Here is a 22,765-nt window from a genome sequence, read left to right as displayed (position 1 = left end):
GGAGATCTGCATGGAGGAATGGGCCAAAATACCAGCAACAGTGTGTGTAAACCTTGTGAAGACTTACAGAAAACGTTTGACCTCTGTCATTGCCAACAAAGGGTATATAACAAAGTATTGAGATGAACTTTTGTTAGTGACCAAATACTTATTTTCCACCATAATTTGCAAATAAATTCTTTAAAAATCAGACAAAGTGATTTTCTGGATTTTCCCCCCTCATTTTGTCTCTCATAGATGAGGTATACCTAGGATGACAATTACAGGCCTCTCTCATCTTTTTAAGTGGGAGAACTTGCACAATTGGTGGCTGACTAAATACTTTTTTGCCCTACTGTATATCTGACCCTGTAATCACTTCTCCAAAAACCCTGTTTGTCACCTGTGCCCTCCTGCTTGCCATTTGGAGTAAACAGCCATCAACAGTCTGAGGGCTAGAGCCAGACCTCCTGATGAGCAGCGTCTGACAGTCTCATAACCAGAATCAGAATCACAGCAGTTACCACAGGAACAAATCCAGGCGACAGATGAGGAGATGGATTCACAAAGAGGCAGCTGTCAGGATATTAACACACTAAATATCGAGCTACACCCTTATTGTATGGGCATTGGTGGACGAAGTACTCAGAGATTTACTTAAAGTAAAAGCAGCAATAACAAGTTGTAAAAAGAGATAAACTCCCTCTGGAGGACTTTAGCCTTTGCAGACCATTTACATGCATAAAAACATGCAACACACTACAGGAGAGGGAAACCCCCAATATGTATAACAGGGCCCCTTTAAGTACAGTACATTGGGTTAATAACACATTACATGTAGCCATTGCTTATGAGTAAAACTAACATAACACTTATCCATCTTAGCACGTTACTGCTTTGGCCTTTATCTAACAAAGCAATATAAACATGAAGAGTGTTCGGGATGACAGACGCCAGGAAGGCAGAGTCAAATAAAAAGAACATGAGCAAATACATTGCAACCATCTAATCATTTATTTTTAAGATTTTACAGTCAGCTCGAACATACGTTGATGCTACGGCTAATCTTCGATTAAAGGATAAGACTGATATACTGCACAATAAACAAATCCCATTAAGAAAAGTGATTCCATCACTCAATACTTTTTTAATCTCCCTTCCCTTCTCTGGCAATCCCAAGCTTACTAGGTCCTAATCTTTTATATTTATATGAATATGTTGCCCCCTTAAGGGCAGCCAAAACAAGCTGTAAATAGAACAGATGATATCTTGAATTCTGTTGCTGTTCAGAGCAGCAAGAAAGAATCAAAACAGTTAAGCTACGTGACGTGAAACCAAAACAAAGAGCTAAAAGACACAATTATCAATTATCAGCTGATAATTAACTCCGATGAGATTACCAGCGACCCCATTGCATATAATCGTACTTTGTTTGACTGTCAATATAAAAATGCGGATTACAGACGCTTTATACTGTTACTGTATTATAGTGGTCTTAATGATGTTCTCTAAAGACAAAACTTTGAGGCAGAAGGGATCTGTACATCTGTAATCATGTAACAAGACGAAAAGAGAATTAAAAAGGACATCAAAAACAAGTTTAAGTTGACAAGTACACAGCTTGCAGTCACCAAGAATAAAACATTTATGAAACATGTTACATTTCAGTGTGATTAAAGTAAAGAGTCTGGAATACACTACCTGATGAAATACATCTAGGAACAGCTGGATTGAATTGCACCATCGCACCAGCGAAAAAAACATCATCCACATCAGTTTCTAGCTTTCCTTTAGGTAAGACATCTCTGTAAACAAGCCTGTGGCTCCCATGCATCAAAAGCTTCTGATTCATTTACAACAAGGCTGAGAAGCCTGGAAGCCAGTACAGATCATTTCTCATCACCAGACTGCAAAGCAACATGACATATGGAGATGAGGAAGCTCAGAGAAGCAGCCACAGCAGAGGGCATGTGTCAGCAATCTAAAGCGTACTGCTTCTGCGTTTGATTTGTTATCAAGTGTTTGTCCGGCCTGTGGCAACATGTGCCTCAGTGTGTTAAACCTGCATGTGTGATTAACTGTGCACATGCAGAGGCTAGTGAACGGGTGAAAGTAAAAGGAGTATTTCAGTGCTGGAGAGACGGCTCAGATTGCGTTACAGGAACATCTCCGAGAATAGACTTCCTATGCATCTGTCATTTTTCTTGGCAGTGACACTCGAATCCATTTCTGCTTCATTGAGTTTTATCAACTTCACAAAAAAAAATCACCTCAAGGTTTGATTTAAAGTATGCGTTTGCACCTAGCTTGCATCCCTTTCTCGAAAACGGGAAACCTTGTGATGAGATCTTTTTGAAGGATTTAGAGATATTTTCTTTTTCATTAAAGTCACCATGTGAATATATTTTATTGGTTAGAATTATATATATTTATAACTTTAGAATTGTTTTCAAATCACACATTCGTGCCAACTATTTGTGAAGATATCAGCGTGCAAAGTTATCTTCCAGTCTAGGCTCAAAACAACATGGTACAGTTTTTTTATGATAGCATAGCATAACATGTGCAGTTCTGATCATTTTCATTTTCACAAAATGTATGTTTAAATCTATAATTCGGTATGTAGCACTGTTTCATCACTCTCAGCTTAAAAACTGAGAAGTAAAAATCCACTCAAAAGAAAGCTAATGGAAGATGTTGGGCCACTTTGGTGAAGCTATATACTTCTTGCAGTTTTTTAAGGCGTATTCAATTTGCTTATTTGCATTTAGAAGACATGGCACAACATTGACTTCCATTTAGAATGATGTTTCTGGCCTATATAATACCTGCCCTGTTATGCTGGGAAGGTAATGCGAGGTGGGATCACTGGAGCGTTTTAACTGAAAACGTCTGGCTGCTGCTGCTGGAAATGAGGTTGGTGAGTTTGGATTGGAAAACAGAGATAATAAGCTACTGTACTCCAAAATGAAGGAACAAGGGAAGCTGTGATTCTTCCACTTAAAAAGGGAACTAGTTTAAATCATAGTCCTTCAATCCATTGCCAATATAAGAAGTATTGATTTTTGATATTTATTTATTTATATAGATTTCTCTCTATATATTATACTCCTCTCTATCTCTAGAGAGAGAGAGAGAGGAGTGAGCGGCGAAAGGATGGAGAGAGAGCTATAGTTCCTACATCGCTCGACTCTCTATATACTAGCTCTATCTCTCTCTCTCTATCTATCATTTCTACTCGTATATCTATCCTCTTCTCTCTCCTCTCATCGATGGAAAGTAACAGTATCGTTTCAGGTTTTCTGAAAAACTCAGTTCCCCTGTAGTTCATAACAAAAAACATAAATAATAGTTTCTCTCATGCAACACATATTTTATTACTTTTAGTATTTTGTAATAAAAGCTAGTGTAAGTAAAACCACAAATAATGATATTGTAGAAAGGTTATCCAAATTATTTGTGACTTCGGAGAAGGTCGAAAGGCGGACAAATACTGTGCATCATTTAATGTTAAAAGATGTTCTTATAGCTGCTTACAACCACATGACTGTTATAAACCCTGTATTACCTTTATTGAGTGCCTATAAGAGTTTTCTCTGTCTGTTGAAACAATGACAAGATAAACGTTGCACTTAAGCTTCAGCGCAATTAACCCTGACTGTTTATTTAAAATGGTAATACACCGTCTGTTCCACCCCCCCAAAAACCCTGGAGATCCACTAAAGCCCCCAATAATCCACACTACTTCTTGACAAAAAAGTCCATTATGTTAATGTTGCCTGGCAACAGGACTCCAGACAGTACAGGGAAAAAGGGTCTTGGGTTAATATTGATTCAAACTGATATTGGTTTCAGGAAGTAGCAGCTGGAACACTGTAAGTTTCAAGCTAAAAGCCAGAAGTGTTTTAGACTCGAGGGGAGCAGGGCAGATTGGGGGGGGGGCTGCAAGGAACATAACGGCACACAGATGATAGAAGTGAAAGGGAACCTTATGGATCAATAAACCCTGCAGCACATTTACAATCTGTCTTCCTCCTCTCCACTCAAACTTGCTTTATTCACAGGTTCATTGTCATTGAGCAAACTCTTTTTTTGTGTGCATCTACTGACATGTCTCCATGCTTTAATGTTCAAAAAGCTCTTTATTTTTCTCATGCTCCCTGTGCTGCAGCACCTCTTTTCACCCTCTGTCTGAAATCAGAGCCCAGGCTGCTTTTTTCTACAATGTGTTGGAGTATTATCCAATAGAAGTGTGATTGTTACATAGTGATGTCACTATGTTGCAGAAGTAAACAAAGGAGTCCAATTAAGGTGTTTCGGGCAGGCGGGGGGATTTGAGGGGGATTTGAGCCTTTGCAGACCATTTACATGCACAACAACCTATATAACACACTACAGGAAAGGGATATCCCAAAAAGCATAATAGGGCCTCTTTAATTTTGCATGGGATCGTGTACTTTTCCTGGAAGCCTCACTCTGTGGCCTGTTGCTTTAAGTATTTTTAACTTTTCACTGCATAACCATCTCCTTCTCTTTTCCCCAGCTCTCTGCTTGGTTATTCTCGTAAATTAGTAAATACATTCCCTGTCTCACTACAACGTCCGTTATAAACACAGCAGCTCCACACACTCCCATTGGCTGGAAGTGACATCACATCATCGCAAAGTGTCGAGTCAGACTCACTCTCTCTCTCTCTCTCTCTGACAGATGATGCCCCCTTGTGGTCGTACAGGAAACAGCAGTCATTTTAAAACTTGGGTTTTAAAGTCTACTTATGACCTATTTACATGTTTAACATCTGCCGAGAGACTGAAATACACTGACCCCAGATCGGTGACTTTCACCTTATCCGAGGCATCTGATCCCAGACAGAAGCTGGGTAGAGTAAATTGGCTTGTGTTTTGTCTAGCTTACAGACCCATTAGAGTGATTTAGACTGTAAGCCTTCCTGATTATTAAACTAACAGGATCATGTTCAGGCTCTAATGGCTACTTACTGCACGTTGTAATCTGCCCTCTGGTGTTCTCAAATGACTACAGACACATCCTGTACCAGCACAATATGATATACTGATTGATGTCTGTATTAAGGCTTTTGTTCATTTTATTGTTTTGCTTGTTTCATTATATTTGCAAATGATGGCCATGAATGTGTGATAAATTCAACTGTGAATCAAAACGTTGACTGTAAGAGACTTAACAAATATGATATGTGAGACTAGGGCTGCAAATAAAATAGATGGGTGATGTTTCAGATGAAATGTGTTTATATTGTTGTCAAGAATTAAATTCATTCTCACATCTGAGGAACTTAAATCTTATTTGGGTTATTTGGATAGTAAATTACCAAACGGCTGATTTATTACTGACATAGTTCCTCATTTATTTTCCACCAAAGGACACATTAATTGACATATTGCTGCAGCTCCAATTGAAACACTGGGGTTTTCTTGATGTCAGTCTTCAGTGTCAGAAGTATTGTAAAGTGGTTAAGTGTACATGGTGAATGTTAAAGGGAATATGAAGAAATTAGTATGTTGTGTGATACAGATACAAATAAAGAAAACATTTAAAAACCCATTATAACACGGTAAGAAGGCTAAGCAGCATTTGAGCTTTAGCTAAGCCTAAGAGACGGTTTAGCTCAAGTCAAGTCCTCTCTATTAGTATATCTAAAGCAGGGGTTCTCAAAGTGCGGCCCGCGGGCCAATAGCGGCCCTCGGAAATGTTTCTGGCGGCCCGCGATAGTTAATGTGACACGCTGAAATGCATGCGTTATATTTTAATCCTCCATGGTTGTATGTAGTAAGAATTAGAATGGAATTTAAGAATGGTAAAACTGCGCCCCCTGGGTTGTCATTCCTAAATTATGAATGACAGCTTGTGGAAAGTTTGCTAGACTACTGGTTGCATGGCAACTAGGCATCTCGCGAGTTGCGGTAATTGGTTAGTACAATAAAGAAAGGATTTGTTTTGGAATTATTTTAGGTTCCGTTTTTTCTTGGGCGGCCCTCAATCCAATATTGGGTACCTACATTGGCCCTCACTCATCAAAACTTTGAGAACCCCTGATCTAAAGGATAGGTCATGTTGTAATAGTGATTCCTACCTTGCGGCTGGTGTAGTGGGCGTGTTTGGCCAGCTTGCCGTTGAGTCCCTGGAGGAAAACCTCGTCTGTGACTTTGCCCACATTCATACAGGCCTCGTCCAGCACAGAGAAGATGCCCTTATGCTGCTGCTCCACCAAGTCCACTATGATCTGATTATTGAAGTAATCAATCTGATAACAGAAGGCAGGAGAATAAAAGTCACACTGTGTCAAAGTGACAGAAATATACTGCAGGCTGTACACTTTGACAAGATAATAAAAGAAGCAGTGAAACTAATTTCCTGAAATCTTTGTGACTCGAGAAAGTCAAAGCTTTTTGGAAAGAATAAGACAATAAAGTGGTGAAGGAATGATTCCTAAAACCCAAAAATGAGTTAGCATTTTACCACATCGGTTTATCTCGTCTTGAGGTCAACAGTTTTTTTAACATGTTAGGGTTAAACGCCTGTTTAATACATTTGATAAACACAAGCTATCAGTAAAACACCGCTCACAAATGTTCTGATCTTTTGAAATATTCTTAAATCCAATGAAAAAATCCCATTGCTTTTTGATGAGGAAGCCCTTGTGAAGCAAATGTCCAGGTCGGCTAACAAAATGTCCCTCCACTCCCCCGCTCTGTGTTCTTTCAATATTTGGCATTGGAAATGCAAAGTGATGCAACTAAGCATAACAAAATAAAAATAAAAATCCCCCTTACATGTTTCCATGGGATGCCTTCTCGTTGATACTCTTCCTGTTCCTGCTTTAGCACCAGCTGGATGAACAGTTGCTGCAGCTTTTCATTACAGTAGTTGATGCAGAACTGTTCAAAGCTAAAGAAATAGAGGGGATTGAATGTTATGCGTGCATCGGAATACATTTCTAATTCAATATGGAGAAATGCGATCTTTGTTGTCTTTGTTACAACCAAGAAAATCTAATAAATACAGACAGAAACGTAACATTCTGTTAGAAAGGATGCAGATGTTTTGATGCTTATTGTTTTGGTGGAATAGTGTGTCTCGTGCTAACCTGTTGTTCTGGAAAATCTCAAACCCGTAGATGTCCAGCACCCCGATGACGGTGTTCTTCCCGTGGACTCTGGCGTCGTAGTTTTTCACCTCGATGATGTCATTGATTCGTCCCACTATCCAGCAGAACAGTCGCTCGTACATGGCCTAAAGACGACACAATATGAAAACAGGTTCATGAGACTAATTGGCTGGTGAACAAGTGCATTGCTCAAGGGCAGAGAGGACTACAGCACAGATGGGTCATTGAGTGAGTCAGACCTTTGTTCACAGCCCACAGTGCTGGTTTAGAAACCGCCTACATACATGTCCTCCTCCACAGTCTCCAGCCTCTGTCTGGAGTCACAACATTGTGACTCATGCTTGTGTGAATTAGTGTGAATTGCAGTGAAACTATCGCCAAGCGCTTGGTGAAATGTCACAACCCCTCGCCATCAGCTGGTTGTGTTTTCCCCTCTTTGTGTACGGCCAAATACAGAGAAAGTGTTGTGTGCAGTACTGCTGGACAACAGACCAACAACATGTAATTAACTATCAAACAGTTACCTTGGCCAAAGCGTCCCGTCCGTAGCTGGCCTCCTGCATCGTGTGCTGCTTCTCGATGACGTCCCGGCCCGTGGCCACGGTACGGTACAGCATGGCCTTCTCCACGTTTTCTTCTTTGGTTGACAGCAGGTCGCTAAACACAGCCACCAGCTTTGTGTTCTCTATCAAAGTCACATCTCCGTCCACCCCGAATGTCAGGTTGCCCTAGAAGAGAAGACACAACGCATGGATTATTCGGCAGTGCATAAGGTGTAGTTCATCCTTTTGGAAAACACAAATGTGCGTTCTTGCCACAGAGTTTGATGAACAGATTGATACCAGTTTAATGTATGTCACTAAATACGAGGCAGTGATTCGCTAAGCTTAGCATGTAGCCGGGAAACGGCATGACTGGCTGTGGCCATTTGTGAATCTCCATAATAGCAAATGTGTAACTTTGACATTGTTGTCTGTGTACAAATGATGTCAGGCTAGGTGCTTCTGTTCCAGCATAAAGATACAGATACAAAAGGGGTATCCATCTTCTGAAGGCAAAACAAGAGAATAGGGACATTTCACAAAAAGGAAGGTTCCTGGAAAAGGATAACGATACAGTAACAGCGGAAATTCTTTAGATAGTTAAAATTGCAAATAAATTATAAAAACTAAAGTAAACAAGAGAGTATTTTATACAGTGAACAACCGTTTAGCTGCATTTTTTTTACTGCAGGCAAATAATGACTGTTCACTGTTTTCTACATATCACTTATTCAAATGAATTGCTTTGAAAACTGTTTATAAAGTCAAAATGACTAATAATACTCCAATAGTTTCCTTCTAGTTTCTCTATAGTCAGTACGAAATAATATAGCTGTATACCAGAAATAGCCAAGGAAATTCTCAGGAAATTCTAGACCCTTATAGACCATATATATGTATCTTTTTTTTTTTTAATGAGCCGCTTTTGCATTGGAAATAGTACCCAGTGTCAAAAACAAACAAAAGAGTAAACAAATGTGTTCTATTTCAAATCCATACACTTACTATCCTGGCAAGCATGCTGGCCCACTTTGCCAATATGGCTCTCATTTCTCTCAAATCAAAACACAGTATCTCCCATATTGGGACTCAGCTGGCGTGAGACTTGAGCGGGTATTACCAGATGTAGGATGGTGGCCAGGATCTTGTAAACAGTCTGAATCTCATCCCCTGTGAAACCGATCACTTTCATGGCATCAGCCACAGCTTTGAAATCAGCGCCATCGTTGATAGAAGACTACAGAGAGAGAACGGGAAATGTTGGAGAAGGATTCAAACTAAATACTGAAAGTAAACAGTGTTAACGTTGATTGGATTTATCATTGTAATGTCAAGTAAGATTTCAAATTAAGAACATGTTGTCTTTTAAAAAATGTATCTTGCTTAAACAAATATAAACATGGATCAAAGTGTTTTGTCCCAGAGCCAGTCTTTTCCTGTCCCTTTCAAACTAGCAGGGATGCCATTTCCCCACAGTTAATGGCATTAGAAACTGCTGCTCCACTGTGATGCTTGGCTATAGAACAGGAGCCGCTGAGGCACAGTGTATAAACCGCTACCTCAGCTGTTTGGTTGAGTTGTATTCCATTGCGTCAGGCTGTTGTTGTGTTGCTGTCAAGTGGATTTGTTCCAACTCATTAACTCATGCACAGACTGTGGCACGAAGCTGAGGTCTACATCAAAAGCACTCCTCTGTACAGTAACAGGATGATGATTACGGGAATGATCTCTTTACAAGCAATGCATGCATTTTGTACCGTTTTCTTTAATACAATCTGTAAGCTGTGGTGAGGAAACACATCTGCGTGTAAGTGGTGTGTCTGATTGCATCCATATCACTGAAAACTAACTCACACTCTCAGACTTTTGTTCTCTGGTTTTCATTCTTTGCTACTTGTACTTTTGTTAGAATGTAAGTTAAACTTTAAGAAGTACCTTGATTTGGCCTCCAACTTTGATGTAGTTGTAGGCTGTCGCGTCCTTTTTGATGTGAATAGAACGTAACAGGGAATCTGGAGCTCCTTTGAGCAGCTGGGGGGGGACAAAACATACATTATTACTGACAACATACACACAGCCCCCTTCTTGACTTTTTGAATCATTAAAGTCATTGGCATATCCATGTTATTTGAATGTAATGACTGTACATCCAATACATATGGCTTATTCATTTTCAATTCATCGAGCTCCTACATGTAGGTACAAAAGGCCCCTTGATGACTCGTGGATTCATATTTCCTGGTTGTGAGTTCAGTCATTTGCATGATTAACAAACACATACTGTACAAATGCTCTTTACATATGTACCTGGTAGAATGAATGAAAGCTCCTCTCTCCTTCCTGTTGGAAAATGACCCTGGACTGTGGACAAAGTGGAGCATTACATAACAGCCGTTTTAAAGCCACCCGGAGCATCAAACAAGCCATTATTCCCATTTGTTGGGATTATGACACTTTCATTTAGAGCCATGTCCAATACCTTCTCCAGAAGGTAGTTGTTGATGTGGCCTCCGATGGGGTCCCCCTTGAAGTCGAAGTTGATGTCCATGTATTTGCCGAAGCGGCTGGAGTTGTCGTTGCGGCTGGTCTTGGCGTTCCCGAAGGCCTCCAAGACACAGTTGGATTTAAGCAGCATGTTTTTCACCCTGTGTAAGGCAGGACGATGGAACAGGTTAAGACGTCGGCCACATGTTTCATTGCAGCCTTTTACTTTAAACCAGGGATGTCAAACTCAATTTCATCGCGGGCCACATTAGAATTATGGTTGCACTCAAAGGGCCGGTGGTAACTTTAAGACTATATATACATAGATAATAAATATAAAATAATGTATCATTTTACAATATTTCCTCTGCATTGGATTATTATCGGATAGGGTAATAACTTCATAATTAACTACGTCTAAAAGCAGAAGTCTAGGGCAAATCATTGCAAGTCTCTTCAGTGCGCATGTCACAAAATGAGATGTATTGTGGGACATGTAATTTATGGGCAACGTTCTCCTGTAAAGCGGCACGTAACATTATAATAAACTTATTATATTCTTTGCAAGCTCTTGTGGGCCACATAAAATGAAGTGGCGGGCCGGATTTGGCCCCCGGGCCTTGAGTTTGACACCCCTGCTTTAAACCTTAATAGTTAACAGCTTGTTAACAATATCAACTTTATAACATGATGATCCTTCCACATTCACATCTGATCGAAACTTATCCCTAAGCACATTTCAGGACACAATTGCGAAAACCAAGACCATCATTTTGTCATGTACATTTACTCATTTATTTTTAAATATTGCTGGAAAGCATAGGCACTAATGTGACTTAATTGCATAACTGCCACATGGTCACCTCCACTTTTTAAATGCATTGTTGTGTTGCACTTTGTATATTCCCTACTGTGTGTGTGTTTATGGTATGTGTGGCCTTATATGCCAGGGCCAAAGACACATTTCCATGTCCTGTAATTGGTGGACAATAAAGTGATGTGCCATTGTTGTGTTAATAGCTTGTTCTGCTGCCCTCAAGTGGACAACAAATAGAATAATGCAGGTTAAAAATATATCACCATGTACAGAGTTATTAAAACAGAAAACTACATGTATAAATTCAGACAGATGTGTTGTTTCAGTGTCTGTATGTGATATTTGCCCAGGTGCAGCTGGAGTTTTTAAATGTGTGTCCTCTAGCAAACCGTGGCAAAGCATTCCCCGGAGACCCACTAATACCTGAGAGGGACGAGCAACAATCTTAGCTGATACCTAACTCACAAAGATAACGGACAATACACTGGGAGTAGTCAGTAGAAGTTAGAAAGACTGATTGATCTGCCTCCATGTACACAATGTCTAAAATCTGTCATTCTGTTAAAAACCTCTTTTGAAAGAGGCGTTTATTTGCTCAGAAATGTCTGGCTTTTTATTTACCAGGTTTCATAACTTGAAGGCTAATGATACCATTGAAACTATATCATCTAATCTAAAAACTCTCTTGAACCTTGATAACACTGTATTGCTTTTGTCCGAATAGCTGTAAAGTGTAGACTTAGCTGGTAAGAGTATAGAACGTTTTTTATTGTTTAAAATATATTATACAGTGAAATGGATATTGCAATACTGTTAAGAATAAAAACATACATAACATAACACATATTGCTCCTGTCACATAAAGACTGGCTGGCCTGTGACCCAAATGATACCCAGACACTTTATTCCTGACCTTAACTTTGTGTGGGCTGTCAGTTATGGATCATATGGTTTAATAGCTGAGACGTTGATACGTGGCAGTAATCATTTGTGGAATATGACTTGCTTCTATCAACCATAAATGCAAGATAAGAAATGTGACCTAGAAAATAGATAATTAAGAATGAGATATGAAGCTCTTTCATATGTATGTACTAAAATAGACCTTTTGCTGCAGCTAGAAACTCTCATTTGAGGAAGAGGATTATTGCTGAACATTCTTTGGTGGATTTTGAGACAGGTTTGAAATGACTTTTTATTTTTTATTATCCAATGTATTATCCAATGTATTCTTTGATTTGTATGACTGTTTTTGTGGTTAACCATGCATAACAACTCCATTTTAAGAATTCAAAGAAAAACTCCTCCGTACCCACTCCCCATCCCATAATATTTAGTCACCAAACCAAGCCTGTGTACGGTCTTTTCAGTGCGAGTTAACCGGGTCAAGAGCAGCAGCAGCAGCTCACCTTTCAACTTCAGCCCTCTGATTGGGATTGGTGATAGCAGCAATGTATTGCATTATGTACTTGCTGGCTTCTGTCTTTCCGGCTCCACTTTCCCCTGCAATGAAAACAATACTCAGTACAGTGTGTCTTTAAAAGTATCCATTTTTATTTCAGTAGTCATTTTTAGGCAGTTTGCTTTCTAAATGAATGAATATTAAAACTTGAACAGACCCATGCCCAGAGCCTGATTTGTTGCGTCATTCTTTAAAAACGATACTGTGTTGCACAAACATGTTTCAGTATACAACATCACTTTTATTTTGAAGTGAGTTAATAGACCAAACTATATTTGTGTCTGGGTATGGATGCATGAACCATGCTATTAAGATGCGCAGTTCCCCCTTCTGACCACTAAGTGGTGCTGCATCCTCTGCATGGCTTCTCCAGCACAGCTTATATCCACATAAGAACATCTTTTATTAACTTAACAAAGGTCAGAGGTTATATTAATATGTTCAGGACATTTGCTCCAGAACATCGGTCAGGAGAGATAACACCGGAGTATAAGAGGAAATAAAGGAGGATTACAGTGTTTTTTTATATTTTGTAAAATAAAGACAAGAAAAAAAGGGAAGAAATGTGTTCCTTGACTTGTCGTTCCTTGTGAAATGTGGAGAGAGTAACACATCCTTGTTCTCTTGGTGCGGCCCATGCAGGGGGCTTTCTGTGTTACCTGAGATGACAATACAAGTGTCTTTGTTCCTCCTCTTCATGGCCTTGTAAGCAGCGTCAGCGATGGCGAACAGGTGGGGGGGCCTCTCGTACAGCTCGCGGCCCTTATACTGCTCCACCATGTCGCGGCCGTAGATGTTCATGGCACGGTACGGGTTGACGGACACCACCACCTCCCCGATGTAGGTGTAGATCCTCCCCTTCTCAAACCTGAGGGAACACAACGTGGCTTTTTAGTGGTTTTATCAAATGTTCAATGTCCTTCTACTTGTCTTGTGTTTGTGTTTAAGCAGGCGAATTTACTCATTGACTTTTCTGTCTTCATTTATAAGCATTTATATTTTGGGATGAATTTATAATCAAACTCTGCCAGAGAAGGAATAAAATACTTTTTTTATTTACAAAACTACTGCTTTAAAACGTTAAGCATCAGTCAATACTTTTGTAGAATCCAGCATCAAGCAATTACCAGAAACTATTTGAAAAAAGGAAATTCTAATAAAAAAATGTCAATTGCATTAAAAATCATTCCGATACAAAGCAACACCACACTGACTGGGAAGTGTGTCACTTAAACTCATCATTATGCAGCAACTTCCTAAAAGGAAACAAATCAATTGAATCACAAGTGAAATTGTATTTCAATAACTGTATAACCAGCTTAACATTTGCCACTTTAAAAAAATGTATCTGACATTTACATTGGTAAATAAGCCATATATATTGTGAGTTGATGTTTTAATCTGTCCAACGGCACAATTTTGCATGTTACAATCTTTCAGTTTGCATGTTGCTATCTTTCAGTTTGCATGTTGCTATCTTTCAGTTTGCATGTTGCTATCTTTCAGTTTGCATGTTGCTATCTTTCAGTTTGCATGTTGCTATCTTTCAGTTTGCATGTTGCTATCTTTCAGTTTGCATGTTGCTATCTTTCAGTTTGCATGTTGCTATCTTTCAGTTTGCATGTTGCTATCTTTCAGTTTGCATGTTACAATCTTTCAGTTTGCATGTTGCTATCTTTCAGTTTGCATGTTGCTATCTTTCAGTTTGCATGTTACAATCTTTCAGTTTGCATGTTGCTATCTTTCAGTTTGCATGTTGCTATCTTTCAGTTTGCATGTTACAATCTTTCAGTTTGCATGTTGCTATCTTTCAGTTTGCATGTTGCTATCTTTCAGTTTGCATGTTGCTATCTTTCAGTTTGCATGTTGCTATCTTTCAGTTTGCATGTTGCTATCTTTCAGTTTGCATGTTGCTATCTTTCAGTTTGCATGTTGCTATCTTTCAGTTTGCATGTTGCTATCTTTCAGTTTGCATGTTGCTATCTTTCAGTTTGCATGTTACAATCTTTCAGTTTGCATGTTGCTATCTTTCAGTTTGCATGTTGCTATCTTTCAGTTTGCATGTTGCTATCTTTCAGTTTGCATGTTGCGATCTTTCAGTTTGCATGTTGCTATCTTTCAGTTTGCATGATGCTATCTTTCAGTTTGCATGTTGCTATCTTTCAGTTTGCATGTTGCTATCTTTCAGTTTGCATGTTGCTATCTTTCAGTTTGCATGTTGCTATCTTTCAGTTTGCATGTTGCTATCTTTCAGTTTGCATGTTGCTATCTTTCAGTTTGCATGATGCTATCTTTCAGTTTGCATGTTGCTATCTTTCAGTTTGCATGTTGCTATCTTTCAGTTTGCATGTTGCTATCTTTCAGTTTGCATGTTGCTATCTTTCAGTTTGCATGTTGCTATCTTTCAGTTTGCATGTTGCTATCTTTCAGTTTGCATGTTGCTAGCTCAAAGCCTTTTTCAAAACCTCTAACACGGTCAATAAGGGAGTCAATATATCTGACACCGATGCTGTATTGAGGGACAAGATCAACTCTTCTTCCTTCAATTGTGTGAGTGCTGTAACATACAATGAGATATAAACAATAGTGAGCTTCCAACTTTATGTCAACAGAATGAGTATGTTGTCCCTTTCCGGTTTCAAATGACAATGTCCTCCATGCACAAAGCCAGTTCTATAAGACGTGTTTTCCTGTTTGGACTTCAACCCAATCCAACATCGCTAAGATGCATTTTAAACTGTGAGCCAAACCTGATGACCAAACAGCCGTGTTGGCCCTGATGATGACTGAATGGAGGATAAACCCTGCAGCCAGGTTCCAATATGGTGCACAGACTGTAACCAGAGGAGAGTCGTTTATTACAGCAGCAGATGAATGCCTATTGTTAAGGATGGTATACAAATGACCCCTGCCTGCATGTGTGCAGAATGCAGGTTGGTTTGTGTGACGACGAGTGCTATATAAATAAACTTCCATAGTCATGACAACTATTTATATGGTCGTATTTTTCTGACATGGACATATTTTTAAAAGGTACAGAGTAGCCCTATCTCACTTTCTGTGCCCATCTCTCTCTAAATCACACAATCTTTTGATCTCCGTCTCTCTCCCCAGCCTCAGGCCCGCCCGCCTGCCTGACTTCCTTCCTCTCCAAAGAGAAACTAGGAGCCCAGTTCCTCTCAACAGAAGAATGGCCTCTTTCTTCACAGCTGCCAAACTTCTGCCGCTGCCTTGCAAACAGAGCCAAACGCAGATTATTCCAAAACGGTCCTAACAGACCCACGTACAGTGTTTGTGATTGTGGGTTTGAAGCCATTGCCAGATAAAAAAATCGGAGAATTCTTATTGATTTTGTTTTTTTTGTTATTATTTGTTTTTTGTACTTTGTTAATTATTAATTTGAGTGAGGAAAAAAAGGAAATATATATATATATATATTATTGTTGTATGTTTTTGTTTCTAACATGTTCAATAAACCGACAAAAAAAAAAAAATCAATCAATCAAGCACTCATATTTGCTAAAAACGACTTGCCAGATATTGAGTTCCCATATATTTGAATGAAGTTGCTGAGTCACTGGTAGAATTACAAATCAAGCGCTGAATGATGAGAACATTATTACTCAGCTTAAACAACTTTAACATACATCCAACTGGCTGTTGATGGATGTCCATGACATTCTTCTTGTTTATCAGTGTTTCGCATTTTTCAATCATTTTGTATAAATCATATCCGCACTGAACTTTTAAAAAGGTATGTTAATAGTGCATTTTAGTGGGAACAGAAAAACAGTAACCAATTGTTGAGACATAGCAACGTCAAATAAATTAGTGCTCAATATTATCATCGAATTTACAAGTGAAATACTGAGCAACGCTTTCGGGTGGGATAACACGACTCAAGTTGCAGCTAGGTACAACAATGCTTTACCACAAACTGTACACACACTACACACGCTGGATTAGCTCATCCTACAGTGTGTGTTCATACTGCATGTCAGTAATCTTACTGTATGTCAGGCCATGCACAACTGGCACGGCTGGGCTGACAATGACCTGGGATGTCCAATGGTCCTGGTCAGGATGGGGCGATATGAAGACGGTAGAATAAAGATGCAGAATAAGAGGCTTTTGTGTAAATAATGCCACTTTCTGTTATTGACAGAGAAATAATAATATTCAACAACAAAAAACGTCACAGTCAATTTCCAAGCAACAGAAACTGAAAATGCCGTTCTCCTGATTACTCCGTTTTATATCATATCATCCTAAAAAGCTTTGGGTTAAGGACTGACTAAAAAAGACATTCACTTGGATTTGTGTCGTACTGGGATGGACAGTTCTTACTTTTCTCTGAAAATATGTGTTGGATTCATTGATAATGAAAATGTAAAAAGCTAAGCTAACTAGCTGTCTCTCGGATCCTGATGCCACAGAAAAAGCCATTGTGCCCCCCCCCCCAGTCAGGGAGGCTGCTGTGTGCCCGCTCCATTGTTCAAATGTCATCGGAGGTCTTTGTCTCAGACGTCGCCCCCTGCATGGGCCAACACGGAGAGCTGCCCACTCACCGTACAATAGCTGCTGGGGCATCTTCAACAATGGTTGAGAAGAAGGGAGGGGGGTGTCTGTGGGGTCCCAGCTGCTTACTGTATGTATAGAAAGGAGGGTGATGGCATATGCTGTCCAAAATGAAAACATCTGGAGGTATTTTTCATCTGGGAATTGATATCATTCCAAACCAGACGAAGAAAAGCTCATAAACACTAATAATATTGTTAAATGGCAAGATATTAAAATAACCCACTCATGTTTAGCGATAAAAGGAGACTTAAACATTCCGCTATACTGTTAACACCAAATATGTGATTGTATTTCACCATTGTGGGATTTAAGATGTGTCACCCATCTGTATATCCGGATCTTTGTCGATAAGTGACATTGGTTGAACTCTTCTTATCTGTACATTACCGGTATAAAATGTCTAACAACGTTAATATATACCATTATAAAGCAAACAGGTCTCAAGGGAGACAACATCTGTGTGTTTAAAATATGTTTATTTATGTTAAGGCTTGCATTTATGTAACTCTGCAGCCCCATGAGTTCAAAAAGTAAAGTAAACATGTAATTCCTGCAAGCTGATTGAATAAACACCCCTGAACACGGTGACGGGGAGAGACTCATTGCTATCAAAGGAATGGCTTAGCCTATCACAATGTGCACAAACTATCACTTATTTGAAGTTAGGCAATTGTTGCTAAATTGTTTCAAAAAGGACATGGAAGTTCAGGCACATTACATCACTCAAATACACGTCAAGGGTTTTTTTAACAAATATGATCTTGGGAAGTGTCAGTCTGGTATTGTAATTTTCATTTTTTTTCCACCCAATAACAAAACAAACCACATCAGACTAACCACAACGTGTGGATTCTCTGTGAAGCTGCACAGCTTAGAAACACACAGGCAGACCATTAAATCATCAAATCACTGAACAATCTAGATCTCGAGGTGCCCGGGCGTTTTACCCCCACCTCTACATTACAATCGCATCCTTTTTGAGACTAACATGGTTCCACGTCGAGGAGAAAGAGAAAAATCAATCAGCTTGTGCGTTGAGTGTTGGCTGATCCATCTGCTCCACTCTCATCTAGCGGATTTAATAGCCGCAGGATTAGAGGACTGCATGGGTCATAGCAGTCTTCTAGAAACACTAGTTATAGCTGCATGGAGACTGAATAAGATTTCAATGTCGTAACACTTTTGGTTCTTTTTGACCTTCAGAATAATTGGGCAATTTGAAGCTTCATGTTAGATTAAGATTGAGATGTACATTTCAGTTTTGAAAGTACATCAAACTAGAGGGGAAGGTTTACCAGTCCATTAATCCTTTGTAGGTATAACAGCACAACTCTTACTTCATCACCCCCCCCCCCTCCTTCATCTGTCTGTCTGTCCAGCGTGAGGGGAAGTGTGGGTCCGAACTGATCTGACCCGCCAGCCCCAGTGATCTATTTCCGAAAGCACCATCCCAAAAGATGCCAGGAAATGAGACGGAAACAGAGAGAGGAGGTAGGCCGTGTAGAGACAAGGGGATAGAAAGTGCATACGTGGCAAGACACATCAGACACTGTGAGACCTGTGATGATGTATGTGATGTATCGTCTGACTCCCACTGAGGACCTGCTGGGGTGAAATGATCACGAGACTATTGATGTGCAGCTTGTTAGATTCTGCACTGGCATACTACGACAGAAAAAAGCGTGTTCGTTGTTTGACGTTTAAGACAGTCCACTGGAATTTCCCAAAAAAATGAACCCATTCATGTTTTCCGATAATCTTGGCTCTGAACAAAACAGAAAATCCTACACATGGTTGATCATTCATACTCAGTTTATTTGCTGTTAAACTGAGGATTGAATTGATTGTTTGTAATCTTTAAGGACTCACGTCTATGCTCAGAGCTGCCTATATGTAAGCCTTTAGAAACTGAACAAAGTTTGCACTTTTATATTTTGGCAATAGTTAAAAGCCAACATAAGAGCATGTGTGCTCATAAAACACATCAGGTCAACCAGCTAATGTGAGCATACTTGCTCATGGGAGATTTGAGCATGACAGACAACTAGCCTGCTGATCTGGTCCTGGTGTGACCGTCTGACCAATAGGAACTCGTTGCAGTGTGTCGAAATGAAGCTGCTAATGGAGTCTGGGAGCTGTGTCCATGTTTGGGAATAACGCTTTTAAGTATTATACTCTAAGATGTGTCTTGATACTCTTGAGTTGTTTATATTCCTAAAAGTTGTCAGTACTGTTATTATCTCGACCAACCTCTGACTGTGCAAACATGTTCAAAAGTGACTCCAAAGACTTACACAAAAACACAGTGGAGAAATGTTTTACCAAGGAACTTTTTCTGCCCCAAAAACACCAGAGGAACCCTAATGCCACACACACCACACACACACACACACGCACGCACACACAACACACTCCCTCAGAAGTGAATTACAGAGCAAAGCCGAGCACAACCACTGTCTCCAATCTTGTTTGGGTGGGTCTTTTTTATGGTTCACTGAGGGAGGAGCGGGAGCCATTTATGACATTTTCTCACCAACAATCTCTCCCCTATACCCGAGTGAAAATAAACTTCAGAAAATAATAGAGGTCAGTCAAATAATGCTCACAACATCTCTACCCTGAGGCTGGACACGCTGGTGTAATTACGACATTTAACATAATTGTCTGTCTCTAACACCAACATGTTTCACTTACTTATGCTGAGCAACTCTAAATGAAGTGAAGTGCTGCTCGATGAACCCTCGTAAAAACATCTGACTGTTAGCTTCTGCTCGTAAAGTTGAATTCAAAGCAGAAATTCAAGGCAACAGAGAAAGTGTATCTCTAGACTTGAGTAAGTAAGTAACACTTTATTTATATAGCACCCTTCTCAACACGGATGTACAAAGTGCTTTACAGTACAGTACACAGGACACAATTCACAGTACAACTATAACATGTAGAATAAAAGGCATAAAACGGCAGCAGGTAATACATAGGATAAAACATACGACAAAACACCAATACAGAAAAAAAAAAAAGACAGCCACTAACTCACCTCCTCCGACGACCCAAAGGCCTGTCTGAAAAGGTGGGTCTTTAACCGCCCCTTAAAAATCTCTATTGAGGCCGAGGTTTTTATTATTTGGGGGAGTTTGTTCCAAAGCCTTGGGGCCACCGCCTCAAAGGCACGGTCACCCTTAGTCTTTAGCCTGGTTCGGGGCACCCTTAGGAGGCCTTGCTCAGAGGACCTCAGGGCCCGGGTTGTGATGTGCGGGTGGATAAGGTCATTGATGTAGGCTGGGGCTTGGCCATGGACGGCTCTATATGTGAAGAGCAGTACTTTGAATTGGGTTCTGAGATGGACAGGGAGCCAGTGCAGGGCAGAAAGGATCGGAGTGATGTGGCATGTTTTTTTGGACCGAGTCAGTAATCTGGCTGCTGCAGCGTTTTGGACCTGTTGTAACCGGTGTATTGATGTTGTGTTGAGGCAGGAGAACAGAGCATTACAGTAATCAAGCCGGGATGAAATAAAGGCATGGATAGCCATCTCCATTTCTGCGTTGGATAGAACCCCCCTGAGCTTGGCAATGTTCCTGAGGTGGAAAAAACAGGTACGGGTCAGAAGTGTTATGTGTTTGTCTAGTAGCATTGACTGATCGAAGGTAACACCAAGGGTTTTTTAAACACAGTCCCATACAAGCGGTGTATCAGTATGTGTTATATGGAGCAATAGCCGCGTTCACACTGCGGTACTTTTCCCACAAAGGTTCATGCGAACTTAGTTCATGCAAACTCTTTAGTTCGCATGAACTAAGTACAGATCGCGTTCACACCAGAAAAAGTCCCTGGGGGTGGATTAGGCAAATGAAGCCGCTGACGTCACTTCTTCTTCTTCTGCTTTGGGTTTACTGGCAGGCTGCAAACCACTTCACGGCGTATACTGCCGCCCAAAGTCCCCGTCGGAAGTCCCCGGAGTTGGGGGCTGGCTTCAGTAGAAGCTGCTGGGAGTCCCAGCAGCTTCTACTGAAGCCTTCCGAGTAAATCGCCAGAACGCCGACACCTCCTCATCTCCACCGCTCCCATGTTTTATTTTGTGTTGCCATAAGTTAGTCTCTCTGCGTTTCTGCGCTGGGCTAATGCTAATAATGCTAATGCTAATGCGAGGATAATAAAATGGCGGCTTCACAACACTTTTTGGGAGTTTTACGGGGCGTGGTTTGCAATCCGCCCAGCCAATCAGGAATATAGCTCTTTTCTCAAAAAAGAGCCGCTCGAAAGTCCCTGCTCTCTAGCAGGGACTTTCGAGGGGGTAAAAAGGTTCGCATGAACTACTTTTAGTACCGGCTCTTTTTGGTGTGAACGCGATCATGAACTAAGTTCGCATGAACCTTTGTGGGAAAAGTACCGCAGTGTGAACGCGGCTAAGATGTGGCCCGTATCCAGCCGACACGTGTTTTCATCTTTATAGGTTTGAACTTTAGGGTCAATGTAGGAATTATAAAGGGAGTTAATCTGTGTCTGTTCTACTTTTATCTCAGAGTTTATTACCAATACTGCTCTTGTTTAGATTGACAGCAATGTGCAGGAGGGCTTATCCACATGGCTGCTGCTGGGTAAAGGACATCTCGTCTGTAGTCTTTCTTAAGTGTTGTTTTGAAAAGCTCATGAAACATTTACAACAAATGTTTTAGTGCTGCAACATAGCAAGCAGATCATTAAGCATTTTTATTATTTCAAATGGAGTTATATTAACTTTTCAAGCAAAAATATTGACCGCTTTCGACTTTAGATAATGGGAGCATTTTTAACTTGTCTTCAAAATATATGAAAAAAAGCATTATTTGATTTCTGAGAGTTGGGGTGGTCAAATAAACATGACTCCACCTCGGCGTCCAGAATAACGAAATGTGTTTTTATAGCAATTCTATGGTATTTTAAAAGACACAACATATATCTAATAACTAGCAGATTAATTAGATGCCATGTGCTTTTATTCATCTCATCTGCAGGACTGAAATATGCTTTATTCTAATGTTATAATAACATTTTAAGGAAATACTGTGCATTAAATGCCTAACACGCCTTGCAGCAGATGAAAGATTATTTTATAATGAAATTGTTTCACAATAACTTGTCTTTTTAACCCGTCTTTCTGGAGTAATTTAATTATTCACCACTCTATCCTAAAGGGATTAAGAGTTTATAGTCACAGCAAATAAACTCACTGAGGATGGGAAAGATTAGTAGAAGCCAGAAAATACTGGATTAGGTATTTTGGCAGATGCAAAGATGCAGTGGGTTTTGAACCTGTGACTAGGGCTGCTCGATTATGGCAAAAATCATAATCTCGATTATTTGGGTCAATAATTGATATCACGATTATTAAAAACGATTATCCATTTACTTTGAAAACATCAATTTATTGAAAAAAAAAAAGGTGTAGTATGTTTTTAACAGTTGATTACCCTGAACTTTAAGTATAATTAAATCGAAAAACAAATAAAATAAATATATATATTTTATTTGAGCGATTAATTGAGCAGCCCTACCTGTGACGGCCCGTCCACACAGCGGCGTGCGTTGACGCTTGCCGGCGGGCGTGTCTGACACTCGACCAACAATCAATCACATGAATCTCCCGCCCCAGACACACAAACACGCGGTTTGATTGGCTAGAGCTTGTACTGGCATATGATTCGATTAGCTGACGCCTCCATCGAGGCGTCAAAAGTTGAACATTGCTCAACTTTTGAAGCGAGCAATTAAGGTGTTGG

General features: G+C 40.0%; 1 protein-coding gene across 1 annotated transcript in view; it reads right to left on the bottom strand.

Moving 5' to 3' along the window:
- Window positions 1-22,765, bottom strand: part of myo1d (myosin 1D) — a 126,520-nt gene that overhangs the window by 80,956 nt on the left and 22,799 nt on the right. The window contains exons 4-13 of the mRNA XM_034107571.2: window positions 13,088-13,296; window positions 12,376-12,469; window positions 10,145-10,310; window positions 9,973-10,026; window positions 9,601-9,696; window positions 8,786-8,902; window positions 7,648-7,851; window positions 7,103-7,248; window positions 6,789-6,903; window positions 6,089-6,259 (exon numbers count right to left, since the gene is read on the bottom strand). Coding sequence (XP_033963462.1) covers window positions 6,089-6,259; window positions 6,789-6,903; window positions 7,103-7,248; window positions 7,648-7,851; window positions 8,786-8,902; window positions 9,601-9,696; window positions 9,973-10,026; window positions 10,145-10,310; window positions 12,376-12,469; window positions 13,088-13,296 — 1,372 coding nt within the window. The remainder of the gene's footprint in view (window positions 1-6,088; window positions 6,260-6,788; window positions 6,904-7,102; window positions 7,249-7,647; window positions 7,852-8,785; window positions 8,903-9,600; window positions 9,697-9,972; window positions 10,027-10,144; window positions 10,311-12,375; window positions 12,470-13,087; window positions 13,297-22,765) is intronic.

Source organism: Pseudochaenichthys georgianus, chromosome 19 (assembly GCF_902827115.2).
Source record: "Pseudochaenichthys georgianus chromosome 19, fPseGeo1.2, whole genome shotgun sequence".
NCBI lineage: Eukaryota > Metazoa > Chordata > Actinopteri > Perciformes > Channichthyidae > Pseudochaenichthys > Pseudochaenichthys georgianus.
Note: the sequence above shows the minus strand (reverse complement) of the source record. Positions and strands in the feature narration are given on the sequence as shown.